General features: G+C 57.3%; 1 protein-coding gene across 1 annotated transcript; it reads right to left on the bottom strand.

Moving 5' to 3' along the window:
• Positions 1 to 1,548: 1,548 nt before the first annotated feature.
• On the bottom strand, positions 1,549 to 11,477 carry LOC130029447 (ATPase PAAT-like). Its single transcript, XM_056120333.1, has 6 exons — positions 11,161 to 11,477; positions 10,820 to 11,017; positions 7,122 to 7,194; positions 5,168 to 5,374; positions 3,768 to 4,153; positions 1,549 to 2,861 (listed from the first exon to the last, which is right to left on the bottom strand). Exons 1-6 carry the CDS (start codon positions 11,475 to 11,477, stop codon positions 2,609 to 2,611), a joined length of 1,434 nt encoding a protein of 477 aa, XP_055976308.1. The 3' UTR covers positions 1,549 to 2,608.
• Between the last annotated feature and the right edge of the window lie 6,593 nt (positions 11,478 to 18,070).

The raw sequence follows: 18,070 nt of genomic DNA, 5'->3' as shown, positions 1-18,070 counted from the left end.
GCGAGATCCTTTTCTCTGCAGTTCCTGCCTCCCCCTCGCCCGCCTGCCCGACAAAGCAGCCTCAGTTCTGCGTTCAGTCTCCCCACCCGGCGGAGGCCGCAGAGGCCGTGTTCTGCAGTGGATGCCCTCTGAGGCTCCAGGAGGACGACCTGTTCAGTTCAGTGATTTATTTGAACTGTTATTTAAAAAAAGCCCAAACTCCCCCTGTCCCCCTTCTTTGTGGTGACGCACTTTGGAACACCGCCGACACCACTCCCCCCGCATAGAAAAGATCTTCATTTATCAACAAATAAGGTTTCTTCCAAAAGGAAAGTGAGCCGCCTCAAGTTGATTTTCAGAGCTATCCTCAAAATTCCATATATATATATATATATATATATATATATATATCACGGTCACGGTCCTCCCGTTGTTCATCGATTTGCTGGAGCGGGCCCGTAACATCTCCATTGGAGACTCTGTGTTTGGCATATCGAATATATCATGGGGAGCTTGCCAGGCTCTGCTTGTGCGGGCGAGATACTCTCAGTAGCTTGCCGGGCTCTCCGAGGGGGTGGACGAATCGAACTCAGGTCGGCCAGGCCGCGTGCAAGGAAAACGCCCTACCACTGTGCTATCGCTCCAGCCCATGTGTGTGTGTGTGTGTGTATATATATATATACATATATATATATATATATGCTTTGCTTTTTGGGTCACACCGGTGACGCTCAGGGGTTACTCCTGGCTCTGCACTCAGGAACCACTCCTGGTGGTGCTCGGGGGACCCTATGGGATGCTGGGAATCCAACCCGGGTCAGCCGTGCGCAAGGTAAACACCCTCCCCGCTGTGCTATTGCTCCAACCCCGAAGAGTATCTTCTTGAAAATAAGAATTCTCTCAGCAGTCTGGAGAAGGGCTAAACTTTTTTCACTCGAGACCGTTCTTAACCTGAGAAATGTTTAGGGGTCCTCCAGTGTATAGGGACGTAAAAATTTGCCTAGAAATAAAACACTTTAGGAGCCGGAGAGCAGTACAGAGGCTGAGGTGAGGTGCCTCCTTTGCACGTGGCTGACCTGGGATCAGTCCCCATATCCCCCCAGATGGTCCCCAGAGCACCACCAGGAGTGATTCCCGGGCAACAGATTCAGGAGTGAGCCCTGAGCACCTCGGAGTGTGGCCCAGAAACAAAAAAGATTTTCTTTTTAATAATCTGAATGAATGTTCTGACTGTGGTTGGAATCACACAGGGAGGCATTTGCTCCACCATCGGCCGACAAGCAGCGGAAGCTGTAGTGGCCACAGGTCTCAGCTGAGTGGACGCTTCTCCTAAGTCGCCTCCCTCCGCCCGGCCCGTGGACAGCGCCCGCACTGTCACTTGAGTACTCTGACACAGGAGGAAGAGACGAACCCCGGCCTTCACTTTGAAGAATACATTCTCCAAAACCTCACGTGAGCGCGTGAAACGCTTCATAAAAATAAAACGTGAGGCGAAGATTAGAAAAAGCATTTCTCTGAACACCAACACACAAACAAGAGAGCTGGTGGTTTCGCTTTTTGGTTTTATTATTTTTCTGGTGCCAGATCGGAGCTGGGGAACCCAGACAGGGAAAGCGGAGCGCACCACGGCGACACCGCAGCCCTGGCCCGATGCTTTCATTTCTTAAATGCCAACATCTCGCCCTTAGGGACCAGTACAGCCGGCAGCGCATATGCCTTGCATGGAGCCGACTGGGAATCCGTACAGTCCCTGAGCACGGCCAGTAATTAATTCCTCATCGCAGCACCAGGAGTACCCCCTGGGTATCTTGGGTGTGACCCCAAACAACAACAACAAAAAAACAAAACCATGTCATTCTTCCCTACAAACACAAGAGCTACGGGTTCTAGAAGATTCGGCCCCACCAGCTCCTGGATGCCTAGGCCTCAGCAGCTCACCTGCCCAGAGCCCGGCAGGCTCTGCCCAGACGGCTGGGTCTGCTGGGAGAAGCAAAACCTCAACCCTCCGGGGCGGAGGCAGGACCAGACACGTTGTCACTCACTGTCAGCAGGGACCCGGCAGCTCTGGTATCTACAGTCATATCTGTTTTACCCTGTACAGAAACAGCCAATGCCACACAGGCCAAACACGGCTGCTTATTATTCGGAGACAAAAAATACAAACTGGCAAGTCGTGATCTGAATAAAAGTTTCAAATCTTAGAATCCCGATTTTCTAAAAACAAACAGCTAGAAAAAAAAAATATCCTAAACATTATTCTGGTACGGAGAAGAATAGAGAGTAAGACTTGGTATAAATAAAAAAAAAATGTACTTCTATCAAACACATAATACAAATGAATGAAATACCTTAGAAATCTTAAAAAAATTTTCAACACTCAAACCACCTAGAAGTTCTATGTAAACTTCTCCTAAGAGTGAAAAATACTGCAAACAAAAATAATTCCTGGCCTTACCATGTTAACCTTCAGTGTACAGTACCGGATAACGGAAAAACAGTGAAACTAAACCCTGAGGTCGCTCGCTCCCGGGGAACAGAAGAGACTCAGGGACACGGCAACTGGCTCCCGGCCGAGGGCCGCGGCACCCACACGGGCTGAGCAGCATCTGGGCCGGGCCGGGCCGGGCCCTCACCTCTCCCCGTTGGACAGCTTCTCCCCTGAGTCCCAGCGGGGCAGCGGCGCGGCGGGCGCAGGCGAGGCGGGCTCGGGCGGGCAGGCGGGGCTCTGCAGCGCGGCCAGCAGCGCGGCCAGCTTGTCGTCCAGGTGCTCCTGCAGCCGCAGCAGCCGCTCGTCGATGTGGGCGCGCAGCTGTCTCTCCAGCAGGCCCAGGTTCCGGCACAGGATCCTCTCCAGCTGCGCGCACACGGGCGGCTCCTCCGGCCTGCGGGTACGCGGGGAACGGGGGTCGGCGAGGGCTTTGGCAGGCCAGAGGCCAAAGGCGGCAGGTGGGGGCAGGTGGGGGCAGGGCCCTGCCGGTCTCTGGGACCCTCCCGCAGGGCCACTGAGGGCGGGCGCCCACCCCGTCCCGCCCCGCACAACCCTCTCAGACAGACTCCGAGTCCCTGCGGGCAGGGAGAGCACAGTTCTGCCTTCAGGCGAGAACACGACGCTGACCCCCGGGCCGTGGCCATGGGACAGGGAACGCTCAAACATTTCACCAACTGATGGCCAAGCCACAGGGACACACAGCCAAGGGCTAAGCCGTCACCCACAAATAGTGACCAGCAGGTTACACTCTGGACTAGTCCAAATTATCGGAGGTCACGGAGAACCTCCAAAGAGAAGGTCACGAGGACACGCTTCCCCGACCAGACCAAAGCCAAGGGATTTCGGGGCTCTCTGGGGGCGACTCCAGGCTCAGTGCTCGGGGTAACTCAGGAGCATGCCGGGGCGTGAACCAGGGGCTCCCGCATCACCATCAGGTTCTCCCCTGCTGCGCCACCCACCACCCCCACCCCCACCTCAGGCATTGCCTCAGAGCAGTGATGCTCGGCCAAATCACCCCGTCACTGAGCTAATGGGCTAGACCAGGAGAAAAGCTCTTTGGTCAAGAAGCTGTTTCTGGTCCTTTTCCGGGTGGGGGGACCCCAGCTGGCGATGCTTGGACTTCTCCTGGCAGCGACTGGGGGACCAAATGGGGCCTCGGGTCGAACCCGGGTCATCCGTGGGTTAAGGCAAGTGCGCCCCCCTCCCCCGCCCCCAGAGCATCTCCAGGCCGTGGCCGTGAGACCCCGCGAAGCCCTGCCCCATCTGGCGGCAGCGAGCTAAGCCCGACCCCGAGACTCACGTCAGCCCGGGGAGGCCGTCCCGCGCCCCGGGCAGCGGCTCCTGCCACTTGGCCTTGGGCCCCGCCCGCAGGTGGCTGACTTGGCTGCACAGGTCCTGCAGGAAGGGCAGCAGGTCGGGGCCAGGGCCGGGGCCGTTGCAGTGGACGCCGGCGTTCTTGGGCGGGAGGGTGGACACGGCCCTTCTCAGGCTGGCCTCCAGCAGGGCTGGCTCTGGGCCCGGGGACGCAGGCGGCTCCTCGGCGGCGTGCGTGGAGGCCAGCCCGGCTCTGAAGGGGAACGGCGTGCTGGAGGCCTTCTCAGCCACGCCAGGGACCGGGCCGGGCTGCGGGTCGGGGTCCGCGTTCCCCAGGACAGCCCGCAGCTGCTCTCCGAGGGGCAGAAGGTTCTGGGGGGAAAAATGAGGGTGGTTATGGCCAGGGCAGGGTGGACGCGCATCCAGGGCTGCGGGGGACATCGGGCTGGAGGCGAGGGGAAGTGGGATGTTGTTGGAGTGTGGGCCGGGCACCCCTGACCCAGGGCTGCTCCCATCCCGCCCTCTTCCCCGTGGGTCCTCCCATCACTGGGGCTCGCGGCTGTTCCCACCTGCTTCTGCTGTCATACAGGGACACCAACGGGCAGCGCGGCCCCGGGTCCCTGTCCCGGCATCTCCCGGTCAGCCCCACCCCAGGCCTGCATAGGGGCCCTCAGCTCTCTCTGCAGGCCCGGGCTGCTCCCCCTCACAGCCCACCCCGAGCCTGATCCTCACTCGACAGTGGGCTCTGATGTCGGAACTCCCCCAGCTCTGGGCGCGCCCCCCACAGCCGCTGGGCCAGCCCCGTCCCTCCCCGTGCCGCTGCCCAGTCTCCTCCAGAGCTACGAGCCTTGGCCTGTGGGGCCCCTCCCCTGCGATGCTCGGGGCGACTCCAGGCTCCGCACTCAGGAATGACTCCAGGCAGTGCCCGGGACCGTCTGGGATGCCGGGGTGGACCCGGGTCGGCTGCGTGCAAGGCGAGTGCCCTCCCCGCTGGGCTATGCCCCCGCCCCTGGGCTCTCTGCAGGGAGGGGACACGGTTTTCTCCCAAAAACGCTTCCTGTCTCCAGGCCTCATGCCATCCGTCTCTGGTCAGGTGAGGCCTTGCTGAGGCGTCGCTGCCTTCCCCGTCACTCCCCGGTTCTTGTGCCTGTGCTGGGTCTCCCTCCTCCCCCCAGGCGCCCCCACAGAGCCCGTGTGTCTCCCGGCCGCACGCGCCACTGGCTCCCTCCATTCCCGCGGGGACCCCGACCCTCGCTCCAGCCCCACTGTCCTCCCTCCTAGGCGCCCGGAGCAGTGCCCGCAGAGGCGGAGCCCAGAGTCTGCTGGGCCGACGCCCGCCCTGGACCCGGGACCCGGGAGGCGGCCGCACGTCCTGGCGTGACCCACCTGCTGCTGGAACTTCATCACGCTCATCAGCTGCTGCGCGCCGGGCGACAGCTTGGAGCCCATGGTGGCCACGAGGGTCTGGATACGCTCCAGGTCGGTCGTGGAGCGCAGCGGCGGGGCGTCTGGGGAGGCCTTGGGGACCACCTGCCTCAGGTGTACCCCAACAGTGCAGATGCACACGCAGGGCCGGTCCCCGAGCGAGAGCAGCTGTGAAGACAGAAGTCGGGGAAGGAGTGAGATGCCTACACAGCAATCCACAGTCAGGGCACCCGCAGACTCTAGAATGAAGCTTCTGGAATCTAGACCTTTACTGCAAATCCATTTCACACTCTCCCTTAAACAGCCAGACGCGAAGATCTGCAGGAAGTTTTTTTGTTTTTTAAAGTATCGTTCAAATAAAAAGATTAGGTGTAAATTGACATTTTGATTACTTCACCTAATGAATTCAGTATAAACACCCACCTGGGACTGTCTCATACTGGAATGTGCTAGAATTTTAGTGACTACAAAGGGGCTGGGGCGATAGCACAGCGGGCAGGGCATTTGCCTTGCATGCGGCCGACCTGGGTTCGATCCCCGGCATCCCATATGGTCCCCCAAGCACCGCCAGGAATAATTCCTGAGTGCAGAGCCAGGAGTCACCCCTGAGCATTGCTGGGTGTGACCCAAAGAGCAAAATAAATAAAAAAAAAATAGAATTTCAGTGACTAGAAAATCGCTGCCTCTGAACCCAGATACAGCAGTTACTGTGATACTAAGTATCAGTCAGTATTTTAGAGCTGAGACAGATCTAGGATGTTTGGGGATCTAATTGGGAGTGGGGGGTCCCCCCAAGAGCCCTGAGACCCCCTTCCTCCCCTGCAGCCTCTCTGGGCTCTGCCCAACATCCAGGGCCAAATGCACTAATGCTCCAATTCTGAGCGTCACCACCCCTGATAGAACTGCCACGAAATTTGGAGCCGGGTCCTTCAGAAACTCCCCCGTGCTGACGAGCAGCTGTCTGGGGGCTGTCCTGGACTGTGGCACCGCCACCACCTGTCACCACTAACCCCGTTCCTCTTCAGACTACTCTCCTGGTATTTCTCTTTCTCCTGTGGCTGTGCGGTCCCACCGGCAGTACTCAGGGGTTACTCCTGTTATCCACTCAGGAGTCACTCATGGGGGGCTTGGGGACCACCTGGGGTGCTGGGCACTGACCCCAGGGCCACTCTGCACGGCGAGCGCCCTTCCCACCATACTATCGCTCCGGCCCTTCGGTTGTTATTTCTTGGTGAAAGTTTTATGGAAAGTATTTTCAGGGGCCAGTGGGATAGTACAGTGGGCAGTTGCACACAGCCAACCTGGGTTCGATCCCCGGCATTCCATATGGTCCCCGGAACACGGCCAGGAATTGTTTCTAAGTGCACAGCCAGGTGTGACCCCACCAAAAGCCCCCCAAACCAAGTTGGTCTGTTATTTTTCGTTGGGGGGGGCGCCTGTGGGTCCACATCCAGATTTTTTATTTGGGGGAGGAGTCTTGGGGGCCACACTGAGCTGTGCTCAGGGGTCACTCTTGGTGGTGCTCACAGGACCATGTGTTACAGGTGTTCCAAACAGGATGGGCCAGGCCTTAACACCTGTAATCTTTCTAGCCCCAAATGTCCAAATTTTGAAAAAAAAAAAAATTCTCATGACTTTTGGAAAATTTTTTGTTTTGCGTATTTACCTACAACCAGGGACCATGAGCAATAGCAAACCAACAGAAGATAAGGACATATTGCACAAAAACTGTTCAAATCTGGGGCTGGGGAGACAGCTGGAAGGGCTAGCGTGCGTGCCGAAATGCGTAAGACCCAGGGTTGATCCTCATTTGGTACTATCTGACCACCTAAATACTGCCGAGTATGACCCTGCTGGTTCCTAACATTGCCGGGGTGCCCTTCCCCCCGAATCTAATTAAAACACAGTGACTTACCTTTATTTTACAAGCACGTGTGGAGGGCTCCAATTTTAGGTGTTTTTGGTACAAAATAATCTTTTCATGTTCACTAAAAAATAAAGAGCATTTTTACGGTCATACATTAACATGGCTGGAGCGACAGCACAGCGGGTAGGTCATTTGCCTTGCACACGGCTGACCCGGGTTCGATTCCTCCGTCCCTCTCAGAGCCCAACAAGCTACCGAGAGTATCCTGCTTGCACGGCAGTGCCTGGCAAGCTCCCCGTGGTGTATTCCATATGCCAAAAATTATCACAACAAGTCTCACCATGGAGACGTGACTGGTGCCCGCTCGAGCCAATCAATGAACAACAGGAGGACTTTGCTGCCACAGTGCTGCACACATTATCACTTTTTTTCCTTTTTTTTTGCTTTTTGGGTCACACCTGGTGATGCACAGGGGTTACTCCTGGTTCTGCACTCAGGAGTCACGCCTGGCGGTGCTCAGGGGACCATATGGGACGCTGGGAATTGAACCGTGGTCAGCCACGTGCAAGGCAAACGCCCTACCCACTGTGCTATCTCTCAAGCCCCTATCACTTTTTATTTTTAAATTTTGCGGCCATACCTGGCAGTGCTCAGGACTTACTCCTGGCTCTGTGCTCAGGGATCACTCCTGGCAGGCACAGGGGACCGTATGGGACGCCGGCTACAAGGCAAGCGCCTTGACCACCGTTCTCTCTCTCCGCCCCACATGACCACTTTTAAGTAATTACATTTGACGTGACAAATTTTCAACGCTCAAATCCCAAGACTGGGCTTTCCTGGTGCGGAAAAGAAACTTTGGGGGCTTCCGGTGGAACAGTGTGTGGGAAAGGCAGGACCTGCCCCGGCCAGCGGAGGGAGAACGGAGTCGGGTGATGGATGAGAAGGCGGGGAGCCTCTCCCGCACCACTCTTGCTTTATTCAGTCATAGTCACGCCTTCCTACCTCCTGGTCCCGGAGCCTGAACCGAGGGCCTCAAACACGGCAGGCGCATGCCCTGCCTCCGGGAGCTGCTCTTGGTCCCAGGGCATGCATGTGTTTTGGATGTTGTTTATGTAAGAGATGGGCCAGAGTGACAGCACAGCGGGGAGGGCGCTTGCCTTGGACGCAGCCAACCTGGGTTCAATCCCCGGCATCCCACATGGTTCCCTGGGCCCATCGGCAGTGGTTCCTGAGCGCAGAGCCCTGAGAAGCACTGGGTGTGGTCCAATAACCAGAAAACAAGTTGCTCTCTGGTGCTGTGCTCCCTGGCTTATAACTTAGCTACTTACACATACAGCAATCAACAGTTTTAAGTAAGGCCCTTAAAAGCAACTTGGAACTTCAGCGACTTCCAATACGAATAACATGCAAACTAAGAATCCAGCATCCCCTTAGAACTGGAAGAATTCTCTGGAATAATCAGACCCAACTACCCCACCCCACCCCACCCAAGTGCTAAAAATCACCTGACTGGCCCAAGGTTAGCGAATGAGTAGAAAAAAAAAAAACTAAACTCCAGAAAAAAAAACGTTCTGTTAAGATCTCTTTTGAATTATGGATAAAACATAAAACATAACTTTCTGAGCTAGAGAGACCCCGACGGGCTTACAAGCAGATCTGGTCTCAGTCCCTGGCGGAGCACTGTTCACTGAGCATTGCAGGGTGTGCCTGCCCCCTTGCCCCCCATAACACAAATACATATATATATTTTACAAATACATAATCTTTAATAACTGGTCTTTTATGAAGTGCACTGCTGAGGGGCTCTTCTCTATGGGGAAAAAATGCCACTTCTGAAGACAAGAAAACGCCTCAGATGAAACTGTGAGATGCTCCCGGTTCCTTCAGGTCTTCCTTATTCACTCAATTCCCAGAGCGCTGGTGGTGACACGGCGTTGCCTCTCTCGGCATGATCTCTGCCGGTAATGTGGCATGTGGGGGACAGGGTCTGCCTTGACCAAGGGGCCACTTTCTCACAGACTTAGAAATCTTGGGGCGGGAAGGATAGTACAGTGGGTAAGGAAGGGCCTTGTGCACGGCCAACCCAACCCAGGTTCTATTGGGCACCACGTACAATCTCCCAAGCCTGGCCAGGAGGGATCCCCGAGCACAGAGCCTCAAGGCAGCTGTGAGCACTAGTGGGTGTGGCCCAAAAGTGAAAACACAACAAAACAACCCCCAAAACCCAAACCAACCACAACCACAAAAGCCACTTCTGGCAAGATGCAGAGGCTGGAGGGAACTGGCCTCAACTGGCCTCTCCTCCTTCCAGCCGGAAACTCTGGCTGCTCCCAGATCCTGCTCCTGCTCTCGGGCAACGGGCTGGCCCGCAGGTGTCTGGTCTCTTCATCTGGCCTAGAGCAGGACGGGCTGGACTCCCCACGGTCCCCAGGGGTGGCAACACACCACCTGGCACTTGCCCAACGTTTCTCCCTTCCCAACGTGACTGGCCACTAAGTGGGAAAAACAAAACAGATCCCCAAGTTCCGTGGCCCTTGCGTTTATTAATTTGCAACGGTTATCTCTTAACTTTCTTCCTCATACCCACCTTCTCCTGAGGTACTCTTAGTTCTTTATCACTGACTTGTCCATTTGGGGGGGGGCTCCCCCGCGATGCTCAGGAGGCTTGGGGGACAGTCACTCTAGGCGATTCTCCGGCAACAAGCCAGGTGCTTCACTGCTGGACCTAGGGACACAGAGCTGCTTTGGCTCTGGTGCCGGGGAGCCCAGGGGCCACCCCGGCGGTGGGGAAGGGGGGTCTTCAGAGCTAGACCCCACAGTGCTGAGGGCAGGGGGATAACCCCTGTACATTTTTTCCCTGCCCCACCCATTTGTCTATTCATTTCGTTAGTCAATTTTCTATCTTTATATCCCACACACAGGTGACATCACATAACACTCTTCCTTTTGGCCCATGTGGCTCTGCGTAATTCTCTAGCGTGTGTGTGTGTGTGTGTGTGTGTATTTTTTTTCTTTTGGGGCCACACCTGGCAATGTTCTGGGGTTACTCCTGGCTCTGCATTCAGAACTACTCCTGGTGGTGCTCGGAGGACCATATGGGATGCCGGGGATTGAACCGGGTTGGCTGCCTGCAAGGCAAAAACACCCTCCCCGCTGTGCTATGGCTCCGGAGCCCAGGGCACATTTAAGACCCAAGGGACACGGCGACTATTTCCAAGACGCACGGGAGCAAATCAAATTTTTCTGTCCTGAATCACAGAGGGGGGCCATCCCTGAAACCTGCAAAGTGAAAAAAATTCAACGACAGCCGTGGGCGGGCCAACTCTGGGGCGCCCGCATTTGCCAACAGGCTTCCCACCAGGACCACAACAGAGACCACGACTCAAGACAGGCAAAGTTCAAGTTTGGGAAGTCAGCGCCCGAGCTTCAGGCCGCCAGGAAACGCGACTCGTCTTCCTCCCATGTAAACGGTTTAAAGCCCCGAGCTGGGACCTACCGTTGCCAGCACCCCTCCTTATCCACAGCGATAAAAAAAAAAAAATTCACCGGGACTCTGCGAGACGTGGCGCAAAGTCCCAACATCTAAGCCCTGCGCAGGGATGCTGCAAACTCAGCCTCCACGCCCCGCCCCGCCCCGCCCCTCCCCGGGGCTGGACCAGAAACTCTGCAGGGCGGGGCCGGGGGCGGGGCCGGGGAGGGGGACGGGCGCGTGCAGGGGGGCCCGCGCGCCCCGACCCACCACGCACCTGTGCAGGGAGGCGGGCGCGGCGCCCACGGGCCGGCCCCGGGCGGTGCCGCAGTACCCGTGGGCCTGGTACACCTCCATGTTGCGGGCCGAGCTCAGCACGCCCACGGCCAGCAGCTCCTCGCCGGCCCCGGGCGGGCAGCGCACGTCCAGGAAGCAGGGCTGCCCCTCGGCGCGGCGCAGCACCACCACGTCCTGGCTGCGGGACAGCAGGGTCGGGCCGGGCGGCACGGCACCGGCAGCCCCCCGGGACCCTCCCGGGACCCTCCCGCGGCCCCCCACGCAGCCCCCCGCCCCGCGCCCGCCCCGCGCCCCCGCCCCCGCCCGTCCCGCCGGGCGCACCCCGGGGCCGCCGGCGCCAGCAGCTCGTCGCAGTCCGGCTCCCCGGCCGAGGCCGCGCCCGCCCGGCTGACGCGGAGGCTCCGGGCCAGGGACCCGCGGGTGGCGGCCCACGAAGACGCCAGCGCCGGGAGGCGGCTCGGGGCCGCGGCCTCGGACCCGGCCTCCATCCCGCCGCCGCCGCCGCCGCCGCCGCCGCCGCCTGCGCCCCGCTGCGCCCCGGGCGGAACGCGTCTCCCGGCGCTCGCGTTTCCGCCGGGGCGGCGGGCGCGGACGGACCCCCCCCCCTCCCGCGCCACTTCCGGCCCGCCGGCCTGCATGTGCGCGCGCACCCGCGGCCTGGGGCGGTGGGGAGGGGCGGGCTCCGGGGACACGCGCACGCCGCGAGGCCCCGCCCCTCTCCCGGGAGCCGGTTGGGGGAGAGCTGCGCGGAGGCGGGGCCGCGCGTGCGCACTGCACTGACAGCGCTCGCTCGGAGGGGGCGGGGCCGCAGCTGCGCGCAGGCGCCGTGCGGGAAGGGGCGCGTGGGGAGTCGCGGCGGTTTGGGACGTTGCATTTGGGCGGTGGAGGCGGCGGGAGGAGGCTGGGGACCGGGTCGGAGTGATGAGCTGGGGGTGTCCCACTCACGCCCGCTCTAGGATGTAACAGGTGCAGACGCGGGGGGCGGGGCAGCGCCCTCTGGACGGCGGGGGGCCAGGGCCAGGGCTGGGGGCACCCCTGCCAATGCTCAGGGCTTCCCCCCCCCCACCCCGGCTCTGGGCTCAAGGGTCCAGGCCAGGTGGAGTCTTGGGGTACCGTGTGTGATTGCAGGGACGGAACCGGGGTTGGCCACGTCCAACCTAGTTGCACTGTAGCTACCGTCGGTCCCTCCTTTGAGTTGCTTTAGGTGTCAAGGGGTCTTATTATCTCATTCTTGCTTTGGACAACCTGGCAGGCTACCGAATGTGCCCTGCCCACACGTCAGAGTCTGGCAAACTCCCCGTGGTGTACCCAAAATGCCAAATACCAGTATCAAGGATGGGTCTCATTTTCCTAAGCCTGAAAGAGCCTTGAATGTGGCACTTTTTATTTAAAATCTCAGGGCTAGGACAAAGGGGATGTTACTGGTGCCTGCTCGAGGCAATCGACCAACAACAGGATGATCATGGTCATCAAGGTTTCAGCCTCAGGAAAATAGGGTACTTTTGGACTTTTTGACCTGGGGAGCAAGAGTAGGAAAAATCTGACCCGTGTCTTGTTTTTCAGGCGTAATCCCTTCTCCAGAGCGTGTTGGATTTGCTGAGATTGAAAGGGACTCAGTAAAGCCCCTCCCTTCCTTGTAAAGGGCCTGGTGGTGACCACAGGGCTGGGCTGGGCTTTTCCGCCTTCAACACATGGGTCAGTTTTTGCTTGCTCCCGGATGGCTCTGCTTGTGGGCAGGAGGCTCTGTCCATCGTGTTGGCCTCCACGGAGACCCACTCTCTGCAGCTCCGTGGAATGATCCGTGTCGTGGAGGATCCTGTTTGGGGACGGCCTGGGGTGGAGTTTTGTTTCCTGCTGCTGTCTCCTTGTGGGGCTCTGTACTGATTGTGTCGGGTCGAGAGGCTCCGAGTGGAATCACACCTCATCAGATGGGCCGTTTTCCCGTCGTGTCTGTCGGGCAGAGTGCCAGAGCGGTAGCTGGAGCTTGTAGAATCTGAGTTTACCGTCCAGTGTTTAATCCAGCATCATGGTGACTTCGCAGGCCCCGCGGCCGGAGAGGCTGATTGCTGGAAGCGATCCCCTCCGTTCCCCTCTGTTCCGGGGTGACTGTTCAGCCCTTCGTTCCCCTTTCTCCTTTCTAGGAGCCTTACACACAGGAAACCTTGGGCACCTCACAAGGGGTCCCGTCAGCCAACCCATGATGAACTTGGAACCCTTTATTTATTTATTTATTTATTTATTTTTTAATTAGTGAAACACCATGAGGTACAGTTATAGACTTACAAATTTTTGTGCTTGGGTTTCAGTTATACAATGATCAAGTACCCATCCCTCCACCAGCGCCCATCCTCCACCACCACGGGTCCCAGCATCCCTCCCACCCCCCCATCCCTCCCCATCCCACCCTGCCTCTGTGGCAGGGCATTCCCCTTTGTTCTCTCTCCTTTTGGGTCCTGTGGTTTGCAAGAGAGGCAATGGGTGGCAATCAAGTTTGGTCTATAGTCTACTTTCAGCATGCTTCTCCCATCCTGGGAGGATCCTCCCAACACCCTTTATTTGGTGCTCCCTTCTCTATCTGAGCTGCCTTTTCCCCTAGCACGTGTGACTGGCCTCCAAGTCATGGAGCACGATTCCTGGTACTAATCTCGGCCACTCCTGGGTGTTAGTCTCCCATTTTGTTACTTTATTGAACTTGGAACCCTTTTAAAATTGTTCTCGGGGCTGGAGCAATAGCACAGCGGGGAGGGCGTTTGCCTTACATGCGGCCAACCCGGGTTCGATTCCCAGCATCCCATAGGGTCCCCCTGAGCACCGCCAGGGGTAGTTCCTGAGTGCAGAGCCAGGAGGAACCCCTGTGCATTGCTGGGTATGACCCAAAAAGCAAAAAAAAAAAAAAATGTTCTCATCCGGGGCCTGGAGTGCAAGTGCAGGGGGCAGGACGTTTGCCTTGCATGTGACTAACCGGGGTTCAGTCCCCGACACCCCATATATCCTCTGTGTGTTGGGGAACAGTTATCCCCCCAACGGTGCCCAGACAAGTTGCACACTGGGTCCAGGCAGACATGAGGCGAAGGATGACAGGCACGAAGAAACCCCCTCTGGGAGCAGCTGAGGGCTGTTCACTTTATTGCCAAATGCACAGATATTTGATAGAGGGCCTCGGCTTACAAGAAAATCCAATCACGCAAAATTCAGCGTTATTGGCCTATTACCTCTGCAATGCTGCTCTGCCCCCGCCCAATCCCAGTCAAGGCTAGATGCGGCAGTTAGGATGACTTGCTAAGCACCTGTGACCGTTTCTGTGTCTAGGGCCCATGTGACTAGGAGGTTGAAAGAAGCTCAAGGTCGAACACCCGGTGCTGGCTGACACCCCGTTCTTGCCAGCTTTGCCCAAGACACTCCCTCTTGCGAGGCTCCGCTTCCGGGCGCTTTGCAAGGTCGGGTCTTACCTGCTCCAGTGCACGTCACTCTGCTCCACATAGGTGCTCTGCTCCACATAGGTGCTCAGGAGTCATCCCTGAGCACCACCAGGTGTGGTCCTCCCCCCCAAAACGAAACAGAACATCCCCCCCCCCCCCGCCGCCCCGTTCTGAAGCAGTATATGGGGAAGCCTCAGTTAACTTGCCGCATGTGAGTTTGGAAGAAAACATCCCGAGATGTCGGGCGAATTTTCAAGAATCCGGTCTTTCAAAATCACATTTTGTGGGAGTTAATCCTGCAGATTGCATCCAGCCCAGGGCATAGCCAGCGGTGGTACCCCCACCGCCCCCACCCCCGAGGGCCCTCCTGGGCCTGTCGTCACTGCGGGGTAAGGACACTAGTGAGCCACATGTGGCGATTCGTGGTCAAGTCAGGAACTTTTGCTCCTTGGTTGCTTCTAGCCGCGTCCGTCGTGATGGTGTCAGGGGAGGGGATGGGTGGGATTGGCTGGGAGTCTAGGGGCAAGAGACGGGTGACCCAGTGCTGGACAGCCCTGGTCTCATCGGCCCTAGCTTATGGTTCCAAGGAGTGCCCAAGACAGGTGTAACAAAGTCAATACAAGTGGAAGGTCTTACGGAGATGGACCAAATGGGTTAAATGGGGAATGAAAGCCTTTGATGGAAAGCAAAAGAAAAAGAATGAGGGGCTCGTGAGCAGAAAAGAGAGGTTGAAAGCAACCTCGGTAGTAAGACCGTGCACCCTGACCCAGAGGAACAGGGCCTGGGGTCTGGCGCTGTTGCCCCCAAGCCAGCTTCCATCTTCTCTGTCCCCCCTCACACACACCTATCTGTGGGAAGCCAAGAGCCCTCTCATAGACCCTGGCCATGGTTCCCATGTTAGGAACTGCTTGGGACAGACATTGGTGACAGTCTCCCAGGGCTTCCTGACCTCAGTGGATGCCTGATCTGTAGCAAATGACATCAGGCTGACAGTTGTCTTATCTGGCCTTATCTATAGTAACCTCCAGGATGCATCTACTGCCCTAAGACCCTTTGATGTACAAATGTCTACCTTGAATGTTAGGTAAAGCTCTTGTTGCTGACCTTACCATATATGGTTATATTGCTTCTGCTCCTGACTGAGCTGCCCCATCCTATATAAACAGCCTGTATCCCTCAATAAAGCCTGTCCCTTTTTCTCTCTGTTTCTAAACTGCACTCTGTCTCTTGTGTCTCGTGTTCATTCGGTTGGTCCCTCCTTGCACCATCGGATCAATCCTCGGGCCACCTCCGCGGGCCGGAGAGTGGTTACCGGGGCCCCCTGCACCCATCCCTCCATTCCCCCAAAGCTACCTCAGAAATGCAGTAGCAGCTGCCCTGCTTGAAGGGCGCGCTCCTGGCCAGACCAGAGTGGACTGCACCTGTTCTCACCAATAAAAGTGCAGTGGGAAAACCTTTCCTGGCCTCCCATGTTTTTTCCACTTTGTGACAGCTATTGTTTCCTTATGTTTCTTTTCTCCTTTTCTTCCCTTTTTTTTTTTTTTGGGTGGTGTTGGTGGGGGGTTCGTGGCGGGTTTGGGCCAGACCTAGTGGTGCTCAGGGCTTAGTCCTGGCTCTGTGCTCAGGAATTACTCCTGTTGGGGGCTGGGGGAACCGTTGTGTGATGCTGGGAATGGAATCCAGGTCAGCTCGGAGATTGGAAGCAGCCAGCTTGCAGCTTTCTGTTGCAATGGAAAGAACGGAGGAAGAAGGGCCAGGTGGGACTGAGGGATTATGAGTGGGGGAAGGTCCTTCACAGCATGCGGCGGTTCCCAGAATCACACTTGGGCTCCAGCACCACCAGGGGCCGCCCCTGAGCACTGCTGGGTGTGCGCTAGAGAGGCAGGCAGGTGGGGAGATGGGACCCCCTTTAGCATCTTCCCACCTGCATGCTTCCTTCCGAGCAGGGCATCTCGGGGAAATGCCGAGGAAGTAGGTCTGGGGGCGGGGGGCATGGGTGGCTGCTAGGACTGTGGTCTTGGCTTCTGGGCATGGGAGCTCGCGGTCCCTGGCTGGTGCTGTCACCCAGAGGGGGCTTCTGATTTGTGTCTCTCCTTTGCCTACACAGTGACTTTTTTTTTTAAAGAACGCGTTTTTTTAAAAAAAAATTTCTGTTTGTTTTGCTTTTTGCTGGGTCACACCCAGCAATGCTCAGGGGTTACTCCTGGCTCTGCAATCAGGAAATTACTCCTGAGTTACTCAGAGGACCATAAAGGATGCTGCTGGGGATCAAAACCGGGTCGGCCGTATGCAAGGCAAACACTGTGCCCACTGTGCTATCGCTCCAGTCCTCACACAGTGACTTTATGTTGCCCTCGCGCTGCTGTGTTCAGGCAGGCCTCCAGAAATAAGGTCAGGGGATCCCAAATTCTTTGTTAGGAAAACCTGTGCTCCCGTAGTTCCCGGCCAGTTGCTCTCCACCACTTGGGGGCCATTTTCCGGAGGGTAGAGCTCAGTTCCTGCCCAAGCAGAGCGGTCAGTGGCTCCAGTCACTTGTGCTCTGTGGGCTTCAGTGTCCCTCACCTGTTCCCGGCTGTGATGGTTTTCTCCTGAGCAGTCCCCTTCAGCTCAACAAGACATTATGCAAGCATTGACATCAGCGGGGGGGGAGGGGGGCGGCTGGGGCGATAGCACAGCGGGTAGGGCGTTTGCCTCGCACGTGGCTGACCCGGGTTCGATTCCCAGCATCCTGTATGGTCCCCCTAGCACCACCAGGAGTAATTCCTGAGTGCAGAGCCAGGAGTAACCCCTGAGCATCACCGGGTGTGACCCCTCCCCCCCCCCCAAAAAAAGATGTTAGTGGAACCTGAGCCATACTACAGCAGGGAGGGTGCTTGCCTGGCATGCAGGTGCCCTGGGTTCAATCCCTGCCTCCCCAGTTAGTCTCCTGAGCCTATAAGAAGTCGATTCCTGAGTGCAGAGCCAGGAGTAAGCCCTGAGCACTGCTGGGTGTGGCCCCCAAACAAAACCCAAGCGTGGACATGTGACATTGGAGGCAAAAGTGATGTGTAAGCTACTGCCATTAGTGAATGGGGGGGGGGGAGAGAGAGAGAGAGAGAGAGAGAGAGAGAGAGAGAGGGAGAGAGAGGGAGAGAGAGTTGGTCCAGGCTCACCGCTGCTTCTGAGCTTACTGTCCTGGCTGAATGCAAAGGCTAGGGTGGGAAAGTTCACAGAGTGACAGCCCACAGGACAGATGCCCGTGCCCACCGAGAGCCCTGCCCCCAGGTCCTGGCTGGTACCAGAGACCCCAGCACCTTCTCATTCATGTTCTGCGTGATCGAATGTTTCCGGGGTTGCTGCCCCTGTGTTCAATTCGAGGCCCCCAAAAGCTAATGGGGCACGTTCAGTCTGGTTTCCGCATTGCTCTTCTGGAGGTGGCAATTTTTAGGGGTCTTGCACCATCATTTTTATGACTATTGCCCCTAATGTTTGCACCCCCCCAACTTCCAGGGTTTGAGCAGAGCACAAGGGTATAATCACCCTTATTAAAGTTTTTCTGCCATGGGGCGACACAGGCTTCGTGGGGGTGAGCCCAAGGCTTCAGGAACCAGATTCAGAGCAGTTGTCCGGTGACAGTTCCCTTTTGGGGGGTGGGGGCCTTTTTGGGTGACATCTAGCAATGCTCAGGAGTTCCTCCTGGTTCTGCACTTAGGAATTCCTCCTGGCGGTGCTCGGGGGACCACATGGGATGCCGGGGATCGAACCCTGGTCGGGTCTGTACAAGGCAAACGCCCTTCCTGCTGTGCTATCGCTCCGGTCCGGCCCGTCTAATT

This window comes from Sorex fumeus, unplaced genomic scaffold (genome assembly GCF_029834395.1).
Source record: "Sorex fumeus unplaced genomic scaffold, SorFum_2.1 ptg000043l, whole genome shotgun sequence".
Taxonomy (NCBI): domain Eukaryota; kingdom Metazoa; phylum Chordata; class Mammalia; order Eulipotyphla; family Soricidae; genus Sorex; species Sorex fumeus.
Note: the sequence above shows the minus strand (reverse complement) of the source record. Positions and strands in the feature narration are given on the sequence as shown.